Source organism: Colletes gigas, unplaced genomic scaffold (assembly GCF_013123115.1).
Source record: "Colletes gigas isolate AHSC1104 unplaced genomic scaffold, ASM1312311v1 Colletes_gigas_Sc00003, whole genome shotgun sequence".
NCBI classification, from domain to species: domain Eukaryota; kingdom Metazoa; phylum Arthropoda; class Insecta; order Hymenoptera; family Colletidae; genus Colletes; species Colletes gigas.
Genome location: NW_025106632.1, coordinates 6,273,672 through 6,290,592, shown reverse-complemented (window position 1 = coordinate 6,290,592; position 16,921 = coordinate 6,273,672). Strand labels below are relative to the sequence as shown.

General features: G+C 34.7%; 1 protein-coding gene across 1 annotated transcript in view; it reads left to right on the top strand.

Moving 5' to 3' along the window:
* The window catches only part of LOC122404474 (amphiphysin), a 59,412-nt gene that overhangs the window by 29,388 nt on the left and 13,103 nt on the right, over nucleotides 1-16,921 (top strand). The window contains exon 2 of the mRNA XM_043408440.1: nucleotides 13,991-14,126. Coding sequence (XP_043264375.1) covers nucleotides 13,991-14,126 — 136 coding nt within the window. The remainder of the gene's footprint in view (nucleotides 1-13,990; nucleotides 14,127-16,921) is intronic.

The following is a 16,921-nucleotide window of genomic DNA, read 5'->3' as shown; positions in this document are numbered from 1 at the left end:
TTCGTTGATAAAATATTGCATTCTAGTTTCTAAAATATAATGAAGAATGTTGGTAAGACACGTTTGCAAACGTTCCATTTAAAAGATTCATGATTGTACTTAGAAATACAATATTTATTTATTTATCTATTTAAATACAAAGAATAATAAAATTCTTTATTAATTTAACAGCTTTTCCTTTTTTATTATTTTATAATTCAGAGGAAATCGAATGAAATAGAAAAGAACAATTTCATGGCTCATAAGTTATAGAAAAACAATTTAAATTAAATAAATTTCGTTGATAAAATATTGCATTCTTATTTCTAAAATATAATGAAAAATTTTAGGAAGACATATTTAAAAGATTCATGATTGTATTAAGGAAATCTTTATTTAAATACAAGGGATAATAAAATTCTTAATTAATTTAAAAGTTTTTTTCTTTTTTATTATTTTATAATTCAGAGGAAATCGAATGTATCGCGTTGATCGAAACGTAACTGTAGCTTTAATTCTGGCCGTGGAATTTAGTCGGTTCAATGTTAAGGCCAGCACGGGATCGAAAGAAAGGCTGGATCGGATCGCCGGTTGTCGGTCAGCTGTTTCGGCATACCTAAACCCCAACTCGAGAAGAGGCCGGTTCGACGAAAGAAAGATGGACAAAACGTCCCGGGATAGTTCCGTTAGCTCGACCAGCCGAGCCGAGATATGCCTGGTCGAGGCGAGAAAGGAAGGAGCCCCTGAAACTAATACACCGATCACTTCGGCAATACAGTATTGCTTCACCTTTCCATTCCACGCGTTTCCCGAATATTTTCTGCACTTTCTATCGTTCGCCATTGCTCTGTCAGGCGCCATTCGTCTCGACGAGTACTCCCTCTACCGTATTCGAAGAAAATCCCTAGGGTAAATGTGCTTGGTAGAGTCGGCCATTCAAACCATACTAAAAAACTCAACCCACGCGTGATTATTGTTAATAAATTACTTTCTAAACATTTTATATGTCGCTATATTCGTTAAAGTATGCACTTTAAAAATACCTGGTAGTTTGTTTAATAATATATTAATTTATTGTCACAATGCATAAAAATATGCAAAAATTAATTTCCCCTAGTAGTCAGCCGTTGTAAGTAGCATAAGTATTTAGGTAATTGAAACTAGTTGAAATTAGTAAATATATGAACGGAACTTTTTATTAATTTAGAAAAACAAGACATAAATAATAAAGAAATGTTGCCTGAAGCTTTAATATTCAAAATTGGAAATTTAGAAACATGGGAAGTCGTCTTGTATTTTTATAAATATGCAATCACGCTTCGTACTCGATTTTATTTTTCCGACGGAAGCGAGACTTTCGATTTTCCACGGCGATACATTTTACAAGAAAGATGCGTGTCCCGCGATAACGGAACGGTTCATTTTATCATGCGCATAACAAATGTTACATATTTGAGAAAGCAATCTGTACCTTTGTTAAAACGGATTTCTTATCGCGTCAAATTCTGTAAAAGTAAGCGCGCCAGTATGTGCACATCATTTTATCGTTTCGATAAGCTTGTAACGAACAGAAAAGCGTTATTTGGTAATCATTAAACGACACGTAATTATTAATCTAACAAACGTTTATCGTACTTGTACGAAAAGCGATGAAATAGGTTAACAAAAATCAGCGAAAATCGTATAATTTTGAGAGAGTGAGAATTAAATAACGTTGACTGCCACGGTGGTCACCGGTGACCGGCACTTCAAACTCACAATGAGTTGTAAAATCCTTCACAATGAGAGTACATTAGCACTTTAACGACGGGGAATTTTTATTACAACTTTCCTATACGGTATTTTAATAATACATAATACTTTCGATATATACTATAACAGGGTGTTCTTTCAACCATGGGAAAAATTTTAATGGGGGATTCCAGGGACCAAAATAAGACGAAAATTAAGAATACCAATTTGTCGATTGAGGCTTCGTTAAAAAGTTATTAACGTTTAAAGTTTCGCCTGTGAGAACCACTATCACGCGCCGTTCTACAGGCAACTCTTTAAACGTTAATAACTTTTTAACGAAGCCTCAGTGAAGAAATTGGTATTCTTGATTTTCGTCTTATTTTGGCTTCTAGAATCCCCCATTAAAATTTTTCCCAAGAGTGGCCGAACATTCTGTATAACTAAAAATGTGATAACTATTTTTGTAATTAATATATTTTATTGAAATTTTCTAGAATTATATGTGGATAATAGAATTTTTTTCTTGTATAAAATTACTAGAAAAATACACATTTTTCGTAAAACGAGAATACTCGTTTTCCGTCGGTAACGTATATTTCGATAAAACGAGAATTCTCGTTTCCTGTCGGTAATGTACGCTTATAAAATTTCGTTAGAAACGCTCTAAAATAAGAGGTACACTGTTGAATTTCGAATATTTTTATATTTTATACTATAATTTAAACAATCGTCGAATTACGGTATTTCTTTTTCGATGGTCGCTTCTTCGTTCATACGTGTCATTTTGAAGCACGGTGGTGGACGCGCGAAATGGCGTAGGAGAAAATTGCGGAGCGTGATAACCTTTCAAGATCACTATATTCGCTGCGTACGATCACGAATTACGGTCCACAAATGGCCGATGGATTGGCCGCTCGTGCAAAACGGGCTATCCGCCTGAGGTTGATGTCCGGAACCTCGCGCCAACATTCTGCCTGGGATTCCTCGTTCCTTCCTGGTGGTCTTTTTGATCCATTCTTCGGTGTCAAGTCGAGTGGAAGGACCTCACTTTCGCTAAAAGAGCTGTTATTGCTACTCCTAGAAACGAGTTCCGTTCCGTATCTACAATTAAATTGTCACAATCGAAGTGGTCTTTAATCGCAATTCAAATTTCCCGCCATTCTGACTTTGCTCCTGCTTGACAGTGCCATATTTCGCGCGCAAATAAATGTGCAAAAAACGTGACAAAAAAAAAATAGTTTGAGTAAATGTCATTCAATTCAAAAAATCTAGGGCCTCCCTATATTCTTCTAACAGCCCCCCCACCCAAGCTAAAATAATTTGTTGCACGCGAAGAGATTAACCCCTTTGAACGATTTAATTTAAATAAAAATAAAAATAATATCTTTTTACGAAAGTTGTAATATTGCATTTGGGCTATATCAGCAATATATTGAAGTACTATTAAAATGTATGGATAACGGTGCAGCAAACGGAAGATTGTGGAATGCGAATATAGAAACTTGTTTCAATGTCGTGGTGTAAAGTATGCAATTTTTCTATCAGGAAATTTAAAAATTACAAGAATATTATTACAGCAGTTATTTATTTTTTTTATTTATAAGTTGATCGTAATATCTTGTGTTTGAATATTTTAATATTTTATAATAATTTTCATTTCTATTATTGTTATTTATACTATGCTTATAGCCTTGTTTTTGCAATTTTAGTGTTGTCTACTATTTTTTCCACCCTTGTCAATTTTAATTTTGTACAATTTAAAACTAAAAAAGAGAATAATTTGAATATGAATTGAATTGAAATGCATTTCGATAACTGATAGCATTTTTAATACGTTCTTCACATGAAGTCACTTCCGTCGAGCAAAGATTTTGTTTCAAAGTATTCTATAGGTAAAAATTGAGTGGTGTAAAAGATCTGGTGACGTTGGAGGCCAAGGAACCGGTCCACCACGACCTATCCATCTTTCAGGATACTTTATATTCAACCAATCTTTTCTTCTCTTTCATAATGTGATGGACAGCCATCTAATTGCATCGATCCGTTCGAACGTAACGTTAGCGGCACATTTCCCATTAAAACGCGCAAATCGTTCGATAGAAACGTTTCAAAAATTGTTTCATTTGCTCGGTTTTACAGAAAGAATGGACCAACAAATCGTTGATCATGCCATCCAAACATTTCTTTGTCCGACCGCGAATGGATTATTACGAGCCCATATGTGATTATTGTGAGTATTCATTATTTCTCGTCTTGTAAACCTTGCTCAGTCTGTCCATATTATTCTTGTCGAAAAAAAACCTCTCTTACTACTGAATTCATATACCATTCACAAAATTGGATCGTTTCTGGTAATCTCTTAGCACTTCTTTCACGATCTTTAATCGTTAACGGATGATCGACGTAAGCGCGCTCTATGAACCGGTGCTTACACTTCAGTTGAATTATAGGTTAGTTGGTCCTGGACGACGATACCGGAGAGTACAAGCGTCGCGTTCGTTAATGATATACGGTTACTTTTCCACCTATTGTTCACGTCCTTCATTTGTATATCTTTATACGTTGAATACTCTAATATTCTTAAGTTAAATACTGTGTATTGCTGTCATTAGTCAACTCGTAATATTCTCCAAATAGTACATTTTGATATACACGTGGTTCCAGTCGAAGCACGCCGGGCACTGCGTAGCAATGCTGTCGAAGAATCTTAAAATTCTTTCTGAACGTCGTTGTTCTCCCAAAACCGTACAAGCATCATTGTGTTCTTGATTACGACGGAGTGTTGACGAATGAACAGATCTATTCGGTATTCCTGTCTTAGAATATCGACGACGATAGTCTTTCACTGCAGCCTCGTACATTTCCATTGCAGGAACCGTATGCACGTACAAAGTGAATATCAGCGTATTTAGCGTTCGATAATTATCTAATTGTTAGTAAAGCTATTAGTATCACAATGACTGGATCACAGCTCGATAATATTTATCGTATGGTTTGCGTAGTTGCAGGGATATCGAATAGATCTGTGTTTATCAACACTCATTTCCAACGATGGAACAGGCTGGTGCAAAGAAAAGGAATGAAACTTGGTAAAATACTATATTTATGTAGTTTTAATTATATCTCTGTAATTTTGTCTTTAATCTGCAAACTTCATATTTTTTTTTTATTAATCATGCAGTTTGAAAGGAAAATTCCGGGACACCTTATATACGTATATTGTCCTCAAACTCTAAGCAACATTATTTTACTACAATTGTAATACGTCCATAACCGTTGACATAAATCTATTCATATCAACGCTTCCACAATTTTTATTTTTATTTTTATTTTTTGTTCGTATTATTCTCCCATTGCTATCGTTTTTTATTTTGTCCAGAGTGAAGCAAAATTTTATCACGTTTATTCAATAAAACAGTTAAATATATTGTATCCGTTTTTTGAAATGTTTCGTTTTATAATTAAAATTTTTAACTTCCTCCAACAAGTAACGCGTAAATATTTATTCTTTTATATATTATTCGAAATTTGTATGTCGGTTTTTATCGTTCATAATGTCTTCTGAACAGATTTCAGATTTTTAATTATTGTTATCAATAAGAATTATGTAGCGGAGGTTATGGGATTGGACAATAAAAAACAACGCATGTACTTTTCAGGTTATGTTTGATATTGCACGAATCGTTGCGTACATGGTACCGAAAGAATGGTGTGCACGTTCGCCAACGAGGAAAAGAGAAATGTTTCCAACACGTGCATGTTTGCCAACACGGGAATGAGAAACATTTCCAACAAATTATAATTGTGAAATTAATAGAATTGAATTTTGTTTGCTCCAGTAGAAGGAATTGAACACTTAATTATTTAATTTTAGTAGTTAATGGGTGGGGAAAAAATGCATACGATGTTTTGGATATTGGTATTAGTAAATTATAGTTTGTTGCATTTTGACGATTCGTTTCTAGCGCATAACAACCGACGAAATGGCGCAATGGGGCCATCATGGCACAATAATAGCGGTGCAACGGCAGATTCGCAACGTCCGCTCGTCTATTAATATATTTGGGAGAGGACCGTCTATTTTGGAAACGATAAGCTTGCTCGAACCGAGTTACCTCCGTCTGAACCATATTGTTGCGTTTGATGCGTTCTTTGGTAGGAAATTGTGATCGGAAAATTGGGAAAACCCTCAAAAGATTTCACGAGTTCGCTAAAAGTCCCCCAAAGTCTCGCGCCAAAATCGAAATAGAAAGATTATCTTTGCAATTTTCTTTTTCTTCCACGCCGTGTAAATCAATTGTCAATAATATATATTATATTTTCAGTATCAATACAGTTTTTTTTTTTTTTTAATTAATATACTGTGTACTAATAGAAAAACATTTAAGTTCGGAATCTAAAGTTTGTGCAATTCAAAATAGGGGAAAGTTATCAATTCTTTAAATACATTGTTTATGCATTGTTTTATGAAAATAAGCTTTTCACTTAACAATCACTTTGCAGTTTATTTATTAAGTTACGTTTCCATATGGTTATAGTGTTATTTTCCAATTTCTGTGTGCAAATGTATAAAATGTAGTTTGTAATGTCTAACGTAAGATAAAGTTAGTTGTAATACAGAAACTAACAATTACGCGCATAGATGTGGTAGCCTACACTTTGATCGGAAACCTGTTTGACTGTTATGCGCGTGATATCCACATGAAAGCAAATTAACATAGAAAAGTGAAGACAGTCATTGCATATGCGGGTCAGCTTTTAACGTAAATGGGTTTATACTGTGTTCCTGCTTGGTGTAAGATATGTGAACTAACGGGATACAAGTCGAACAGCGTGTCTGTTTAAAATAGGTAATAATGTTAGACTTGTACAAGCCGTTTAAAAATAAATTCTTACAAACTTTTCGATCCCTTATTATATTTGTTTAAGCAAATAAAGTGTTTTTCATTCTGAACGCAAATAATAATTTCTAAAAGATAAATTTGGAAAAAGTTACGTCGTGAAATGCAATTGAAGAGATTTAAGCAATTATGAAATAACAGTGAATGATTTGAATGATTTGAAATTTTTTTTTCGTTGAAAAATTTAGGCATTTTAGATTAAAAAATTAGATTTTCGGTACGGAATTTTTTTCTCGAAAATGCGTAGGATTTCGGGATTATGTGTAATGACCATAAATGATTGTAATTGACCCCCGCAACCAAAAATAATTTTTTTAGAACGATCTGAAAATTTTTTTTCGCCGAAAAATTTCAGCACTTAATCGAATTTTTTTCTCGAAAATGGATAGGATTTCGAAGGTATGTGTATTCACCAAATATGATTGCAATTGACCCCTTCAACCGAAAATAATTTTTTCAGAACGATTTGAAATTTGTTAATTTAATTGTTAATAACTTTTTAACGAAGCCTCAGTCAAGAAATTAATATTCTTGATTTTCGTCTTATTTTGGCCCCTAGAATCTCCCATTAAAATGTTTCCCTTGGTTGATCGGACACCCTGTATATCAAGAATCATTGGTATAAAATAGACGCTTTTCCTTTTGATTCGCGACAAAAGTATGATTTTTTTGTCAAAACAATAAGTAGAGGATCTCACACAGTAGTTGCAGTCGAAACTGTTTGAGGCTTCCGGGTACAAGTGGTGTCATTTTAAAAAATCGTTCCGACGCATTACGGCTACCTTCATCAGAGGGTCAGATGACAAGCTGGTACCGATGCGTGTCTTGCGGTCGTCATCTGTTTAAGGTACCAATGCTTATGTTATGGATCATTGATCGCTAACCGCAGATTTTTAATTGTAACACAAGAACACATGCAGGTTTCTAAGTGCAGAAACATTGGAGGCAAAAAAATTCTAACCTCTTAAGTGTAAATGACTAGTATCGCCCACATACAATTTCTATGCCTAATTCAAAATGCTTCAAAAGTATCATATACAGGGTGTTCCACCACCCATGGGAAAAATTTTAATGGGGGATTCTAGAGGACAAAATAAGATGAAAATCAAGAATACCAATTTGTTGATGGAGGCTTCGCTAAAAAGTTATTAACAATTAAATTCAAAAATTTCAAATCGTTCTGGAAAAATTATTTTCGGTTGCGGGAGTCAATTACAATCATTTTTGGTGAACAGACGTACCCTCGAATTCCTACCCACTTTCTAGAAAAAAATTCGAGATGTGAAATTTTTCGACGGAAAAAAAAAATTTCAAATCGTTTTGGAAAAATTATTTTCGTTTGAGCGGTTCAATTACAATCATTTTTGGTGAATAGACATACCCCCGAAATCCTGCGCATTTTCGAGAAAAAAATTCATCACGAGCAGAACTTTAAACGTTAATAACTTTTTAACGAAACCTCCATCAACAAATTATCAACGTGAATTATGTTCTAAATTAATATTAAAAGTATCGTCAAATCGATAAAAAGAAAGTTAATTTCTCATGTAGAACAAAAAGACACATTTTTTAATCGTTTATTAAAAATTAATTTTCGTGCAATTTCAATATTAAATGTTAAAAATTAGACGAACGATTTAAATACGTACAGGGTGAAACGGTTTGAGCAAACCCTTTTAGAAAAATTTTTAAACGCTTGAAAATAAATTTCAATCTCGTTGGAAGCGTCGGGTCTTCGAATACTGCGAGAACATTTTCAAGAGTGGTTCAATTCAAACGGATGACGTCAAATTTAATTGAATAAAAATCGGATATCACGCGCGATTAACTATGGTATTATCCCACGTCGTAATCGAGTCGTTCTCTTTACCTCACATGTTCGGTATATTTTTTATCCTAACGATTTCCCAAGCAAAATTCACATCGTAAAACCTTTATTTTGCATATTAATTGCATACGAATTAAATGTTTCTGGTATTTACAGATAATTAAAATATATATTCGCTTTGATTTCCTAGAAAACCGATTTTCTTATTGTTAACAAAATATCGACATGTATGTAAAATGTATAGCTATCCAATAGAATCCTAAAAACCAAATAATATATTGCCTCATAAGTGATATATCAATTATTTATTCCACTAGGAATGTTACATTCGCGCGAAATATATTTTAAAACAATTTTCTATTCGCGATAAACAGAGCTTGAATCATCGATAATTTATCCAGCGTGGAATGAGTCAAACGTTATTTACATATCTAGTCGTTCGTGATTTCCAAAGAGCCAATCGTACTTCTTATTACAATATTTGCAACGGGGAGATAAATCTCGATTCAGCAAGATCTTCAGTAATGTTCGAGATGAGCGTCAGGCTATGCTGCCAGTACAAAACATTTAGATTAATTCTTTCAATCGAGTCCATTAGATCTACTTAAACGTCACGTGTAAGCGTTATCTGGTGTCTCGGGCAATGAATAAGAGAGTATCGAATACCTGTACAGTTTTAAATGTTTATCGTTTTACAAAAATATTTAACCTACAAAGAAACATTGCGTTGTTATTATCATACATAATTACAATAAAATTTCATTGGTTTAGTTGTTTGGTATGCTAGCAGAATTTACAAAATTAAGATGAAATTATCATTAATCGTTGATCAAGGGGATCCAGGGATCTAGGGATCGTCCTTGTTAGTCATGACTTTGCAACATTTAGTAAACCGCTGTTAAAATGTATCGATCGAGCAGTGCAAGTTTAAAATTTTATTTTTATTTTCTTCGTAACGAATTTTGTTTTCATTTATCGGTCAAATTTTTCTGATTAAAATTACCTCAAATAGCACAGCTGTCTGAATTGAATTACATTTGCCCCCATTGTAATCAGAGAAATTTCACTATCAAACGAATCGCGTCAAGAAAAAGTGAAAAAATAAAGAAATTTTAATGCTGCATTGTCCTTCGCCGTGGATGCAACACCGTACATTTAGACTTCTTCGGAACACGCTCGGGCTCTCGTTTCTTTCTTTGTTGTTTGCTTGCCATCCTTCTCTATGGCTGCAGAGGTCAAACGGGGCTCGAGTTTCGCGCGCCAGACAGAGAAAAATACTGTATTCGGATATCGAACGGTGTTTATGGCGACCGGCCCCGTGGATTCTTGCCTTTATTTCGCGTTCCTCCGACGAAGCGATTTCCACACAGCGAGACATTGCCTGCAGAAGGTCGGCGTACCTCTCACCTTCGGACGGGCGACCGTTCCGCAAATAGTCACTAAGGAGCTTACGTAATCGGCGTATGCGCGATTTCCATCGCTGCCTAGCAGATTACAGTGTTCGATCTCTGATCATCCTATGCAACTCGCGCAGAAGCATTTTTTGCGAAACGCCAGAGGCCGCCATAGTCGCGCGGAGGAACGACGAAGCGGACGGAAGACCAGGCGATCGTCTTTCTCGATTTTGGCAGGGGAAATGAAATTATTTAGATACAAAAATTGTCGAACTAATCATTCCATGTACTTAGGACAGAATCCAAACTCTCCAACTTGTACAGGAAATATAATTAATCTCCGACATTATAAGGTCACCTTTCGTATTGTCGATGGCCAAAAATGAAAATTCCCGTGCTAATTTTTTTGCTTTACATTATCGATCCTATTAGAGTTACTTGTATCCAAATGAAGAAATTCCATTAAAAGTTATTTGAAATTAGAAAATTGGAAAAGTTTGTTTTAAGTGTTACCTGAAAGACTTTCTGCCATCTGGAGGTTACTATAGTATACTTTTTTTTGATAGAAATTTTTTGCATTTTGATTAAAATGATTTGCCACACTATTTATTTTTATCGTTATTTTTGACCATCTAACGACTGGTGTAAGCCTGTGAATTTATGATACATGGACAATACTGGATATTAATTTCGAAAAATAATAAATCTTATTCCACATCTTTTGAAATTATTGTATATGGCTAAAACGACCAGACTTTTATGTTTAATATTTTCCCTAAAAGTGCGTTGTTTTTTAAAAAGCATTTAGCATTTTTCGCGTATTTCGATTACAAAAGACGGATCGGTATTCTCTGGAATAGAATCGTTTCGACGAAATCTGTGATTCGTTGCGTCACGGTTTCCGATTTGAATGATCTTTTCCTGAGGTATCTAGCAGGTGTCGGAAGGAAAAGTACGAGCCGGGGCGAGTAACATTCACAGCAAATTTCTCCGCGGTCGATGGTTATTGTTTCGTCAGTATATACGTGCTTTCGTAACGTCACGCCTTATTGCATGGAATGATGGTACTTGCATAGGTATTCAACCAACGCTTATCTATCTATTAACGCCGTAACATCCCGTCTCGAGTACAGATGGAAAATCATTCGCGAAACTACCGAAAGAAAAGCTCTACGTCTTCAAAAAAAAATTTAATCCAAATCTAATTTAGGAAAATGGTTTTCATAACAATTTCGAAGGTAGATAAATATAACACTATGCTTCGTTTTCATTTTTTTATACGTACTATACCTACTATATTATGTTTATTTGTTATTATTATTGTTATATGTATGTAAGTTAACTCAGACTTAGATTCTACAATTAAATACAGGGTGTTCGTGGGAAAAATTTTAATGAGGGATTCTAGAGGCCAAAATAAGACGAAAATCAAGAATACCAATTTGTTAATGGAGACTTCCTTAAAAAGTTATTAACAATTAAATTCAAGAATTTCAAATCTTTCTGGAAAAATTATATTCGGTTGCGGGGGTCAATTACAATCATTTTTGGTGAATAGGCATACCCCCGAAATCTTACTCATTTTCTAGAAAAAAATTCGAGAAGGTGTGAAATTTTTCGACGGAAAAAAAAATTTAAAATAGTTTTGGAAAAATTATTTTCGGTTGCGGGGGTCAATTACAATCACTTTTGGTCATTACTCATACCCCCGAAATCCTAAGCACTTTCGAGAAAAAAATTCAAGAATGTGAAATTTTTCGACGGAAGAAAAAATTTCAAATCGTTCTGGAAAAATTATTTTCGTTTGTGGGGGTCAATTACAATCACTTTTGGTCATTACTCATAACCCCGAAATCTTAAGCACTTTCGAGAAAAAAATTCAAGAATGTGGACAAATTTTTCGACAAAATTAAAAAACTTAACCTTAAACTTAAACAATAAAATACTGTCCTATAGGATTTCCCCAACAACTAAAATATTTTATTTTCAATAGTACATTCTAGTTTACAATAAAATTCATTACTCGGTAATTAAAATGGTATTTTACATAAACAATGAAAAGAGTAATACAAAAAAATTATAACTACCTGAAATAAAATAAAACAAATATTAAGTTACTTCGAAGGTTTAAAACCCGAGAAAGTTACATTACAAATCGCTTTTTATAAATTTTAATTTTAGTTTTTTCTCGATCACGGTAATCACAAACGATATATCTTATAAATAATTTGGACAAATTTTATTCGCGTGGATATTGATTTAAAAAATCCGTGGATGGATTCTAATTAAAAAATAAAACGTAAAGTTGGTTCACGAGTGGATAAAAAATTTTTCACTCGTTATCTCGTGAAAATTTGTCCCTGATAAGTAGTTGTACGAGTCTCCGACTGTGAACTCGATAAAACCCCCATCCGCCATCTTTGTAGGGTTAAATGATAGAAAATACAAACGCGTGCAATGGAAACGAGAGCACAGAACCGTTTTGCAATCTCGTTTCCTTGGTACGGCCGATCGATGCGAAGTACACATTAACCGACGCTCTTTACACTTTGCACATCTGAATTGCTCTTTCGTGACGTAACCCTAATTACATCTTCAGGTATAACGAGGCTACTCCGGGCGATCGTCCCTCTCTTTAAACTCCGGCGCTACTCGAACGCCAAGGAAACGTGTCTTGTCTTCTCTTATCGGTCAATGACGAATATATGGTTCAAAGGCTTCGCCTCGTATTATCACTGTACTTTCTCTTGTCTGAACGTTCCTATTAAGATCCAGTTATGCCACGAATACAATGATGTTATTAACCTGGTAATCAAAGAAGACAAACACTTCAGTTAAACTTCAAAGTGTTATAACTCTTGAACTATTAGATCTAGGACATAACCTTAATACTTGTTTGTGGAAATTAAGAAAAAATGCATGGAATGGTCTAACCAAAACTATAGAATTTAGTCCAAGAAAGCGGATACAGTTGCATTTTTTAGATGCATCAATGCATTAAATATATCAAATTGAGGATATTTTTGAATTGGAAATTTTGAGGGGCTGAATGGTGACCAAATATAAAATTTAAGTTTCTGCTATATTGACAAAGAAATGAGCTTGTTAGGAAAATATTAGTTTGCAATATACTATTCCAATTCAACCTAAATATGCCAGACCTAACCAAGCATCTCGGAAACTATTGAATTCAAATTGAATTCAAATTTCACCGTGCGCCGCCATGTTGTATTTCATTTTATTATTATGGCCTAACCAGAGACAGATTTGAGTCTTCAACGTCTCACAATGACAGTGAAAGAGTATTTTTTACTAAAATTTCTTATTTCTCATTTACAACGTGTTAATATTTACTATTTATTATTTCACATTTTTCCCCTTGGAATTATTCTCAAACTACTGCTTTAAATCCACCTTTGGGTCTGCTATCGTCTCCAAATCGTTTCAAAATAGCAATTGGCGTCCGAATTTGTATAATATTAAACGTAATGGACGCTGAATTACATCGACGTTACATTGTCGTGTCCTGCACTGGATCCATCGTTAACCTCAAAAGAATTCCTATTCGATGCGTTCGTTTCGCGGCCATTTTGAAATTGCTAGCCTGACGGTTAATCGAAGATAAAACGAATTTGTAGAAACGGTCGAAAGACTGGACGGGGGACCATTTTGCTAATACGAGCGCTATAGTTCTTCCAACGAAGATCGTGGGAAAGGACGAAATACTTCTCGGGTTTCGTTCTGTATTTATTTACGCACGTTCAGTTTCGTTTCGACTTTCACACTCGAGTCTGTTCGCCGAGCAAAGTCACTAAATGTAAAGAAGAAAGAAAAGACGAAAATATCGATCGTGCCTTTATCTTCAGTTAGCCAACAACAGTGTATCTTTTGTGTATAAATGGTGGCTTGATTTAAGGTTACTTGAACGCACGAATATTATTTTGTAGCAATTTATGTTGAATTTGATTAATGTAATATAATGAATATTTTAATTAATAGAAAAATCGAATTTCAACGTAACCATCGACACCGACGACTTTTAATAAAAATAATTTTATTTCAAATAAAAGTTTCTTGAAATTGAATTTTTTTTTCGACGATCGATACAAATACAATCGATTTATATAATTAATAGGGTTTTCGTCTTGTTTCAGTTTCTCCAGAATCTGGGAAAGGTGGACAAAACAGCGGACGACATATTCGACGAGCATCTGCAAAACTTCATGAGACAGCAGAATGCCGCCAACAGGCTGCAAAAGGAGTTCAACAATTACATCAGGTGTGTTCGAGGTGAGTCGATCTGAATACAAGCGAATAACAGCGACGTATTTGTTACGTTCCAAGATAAAATTCTTAAAGGAACTAACAATAGGTGTCATTCCAAACAGAAAAGTTCATTTGTTAGGTTAGATAACTACGAGAACCCATATTTCATGTTTATTACTTTATTTTACAAATTAGAAGTAGAGAACACAATTGTTGATGACTCGTATTAAAACATATTTTTAAAAAACCAAGCACAGTAAAATAACCAAAATCTGAAAAATTCTTCGATTTTTGATTAAATTTCAAGAGTATGGTTGAAATCATAACAAACTTTTTTTAATTGAAAATCAATCTATTTATTGAATATAATTGATTGAAACTTAAGTATATTTAAATAAAATATAATTTAAATAAATAAAAAGTCGAACTATGTTATTTCGTTACTGACTACACCAATTGTAAATTGTGTAATTTTATCCTGATTGTACAACTTCTGTTCAGTCGAATTCGTTGACAAAATGGCGATAAACAACTCAAATAAGTCACGACCAACGCAAAGAAACGTGATAAAAAACAATTGACGTTTCAAGGCAGATACAGGACGAAGCACTTTGAACGTCCATAAAGTTTCTTTCTCTAGTAATGGCGTAGATAAACAGTAACTTCGAAACAAGTTTATCTTGTTCATACAAAAATAAATACTTGACATTCGTTCCCAAGAAACTAGTAGCAAATTACATACTTCGTTTGCGACGATATTAGTAAGTTGTTTTGCCATTTTCGCTACCAACTTCAAGATCAAATTTATTATTAATCGCCTAACTATTTATCTATTACATTCATTCGTAAACTGTTGATGTGATCTTACAATTTGTTATTTTTCAAAATTAGTAAACAATTCCTTTCTTTTTCACCGTAAATGACTTAATATTTTTCTACGACACTACAATACACTACACTACTACAATAAAAAAATATCTAAAATTGTGTTCGGTCACCCCTGATTCCAGAGGCCAAAATAAGACGAAAATCAAGAATACCAATTTGTTGATGGAGACTTCGTTAAAAAGTTATTAACAATTAAATTCAAAGACTTCAAATCGTTCTGGAAAAATTATTTTCAATTACGGGGGTCAATTGCAATCATTTTTGGTGAATACACATACCTCCGAAATCCTATCCATTTTCGAGAAAAAAATCGGTTAGGTGCTGAAACTTTTCGGCGAAAAAAAAGTTGTCAAATCGTTCTAAAAAAATTATTGTCGGTTGCGGGGGTCAATTACAATCATTTTTAGTCATTACATATACCCCCAAAATCCTACGCACTTTCGGGAAAAAAATTCGTGAAGGTGTGAAATTTTACGACGAAAAAAAAAAATTTCAAATCCTCCTGGAAAAATTATTTTCGGCTGCGGGGGTCAATTACAATCATTTTTGGTCATTACACGTACCCCCGAAATTCTACGCACTTTCGAGAAAAAAATTCAATACGGGTGGAACTTTACTGAAATTATTAAAATTTGTTTAGATTGTATAATCATGTTGTGGGATCGGGAAGATAATGACTCCGCCCTGTTCCGTTCCGCACAATTTTATTGTTGCTGTCGTACAACGACGTGACTCGTGGTGCGGGTTACGCTCGACTCTCTGGTACGATCAGCACCGTACCAAGAGGCCTTCAAAAACAAAAGACGGTCAGAGACGACGACAACGGCTTTTCGGCTCACGCGGCTCTGGTCGTCTCGTGTGCAACCATCGTCTCGTGTGCAACCATACATTGTAGCGGCTTCGAACGGCTAAGGCGTATGTGGTGCCTTGGCCGCCACACTACCCCCCTGCCAGTAATTGGCACAATTACGAAAAATTGACCGACTACATTACCACTACCATTTACTCTATTATATAAAATACGTTATCCTAACTAAGATTTACATTACAGTATTTGAACACAGTTGAAAAAAAAAAAGGAATTTACATGGAGTTTAATATATAATACGTAATACCTAAAAATACATGAAAGTACATAAAAGTGATGGAAAAAAATAAATGGTATATGATACTTATTATAATAATGCGCAAGCCTTAAGTACTACCGCGTAATTTGAAATCGCTCGGGAAAACGTACGCGTCTACCTGAACGCGTGACACGTTGCTGTATAACCGGCGCATTGTCAGGTACGTTTGTTTGTGTGACCGGCTGATTTTCTATGCTCACGGGATCCGGTCTGTTTTCTGCTAGCATATAAGCAGGCTTTAGCCTTTCAATTGATATATTTATTTCCTTACCTCTAATGTTTATTGTAAATGTTTTTTCGCCTCGGCGCACTACGGCGTATGGACCTTCATAAGCGGGTTGTAAAATAGTTTTGGCTGAATCTGTTCGGATGAAAACATGTGTTGAACTGCTAAGATCTTTGAAAACGAATGTACGATTAACGGAATGGCGTGATGCATTAGAGGGACTCAATTTAGAAAAATGGTTGCGTAGTCTATTAGTAAAATCGGAAGCATTTTCTGTGCCTTCCGCTGAATGCGAAGACAAGAACTCTCCCGGTAATCTTAATGGCTCGCCATAAACTAATTCCGCTGAGGTAGCGCCGAGGTCTTCTTTCCAGGCGGAACGAATACCGAGTAGAACCGTCGGAAGTATTTCTGTCCACTTGTCGGATCCGTGGCACCTTATAGCCGACTTGAGCTGTCGGTGAAAACGCTCTACCATCCCATTGGCCGCTGGGTGATACGCCGTTGTGCGAAGGCGTGTGGATCCAATTAAATTGTTCAGCGCAAAAAATAATTTGGATTCGAACTGCCTACCCTGA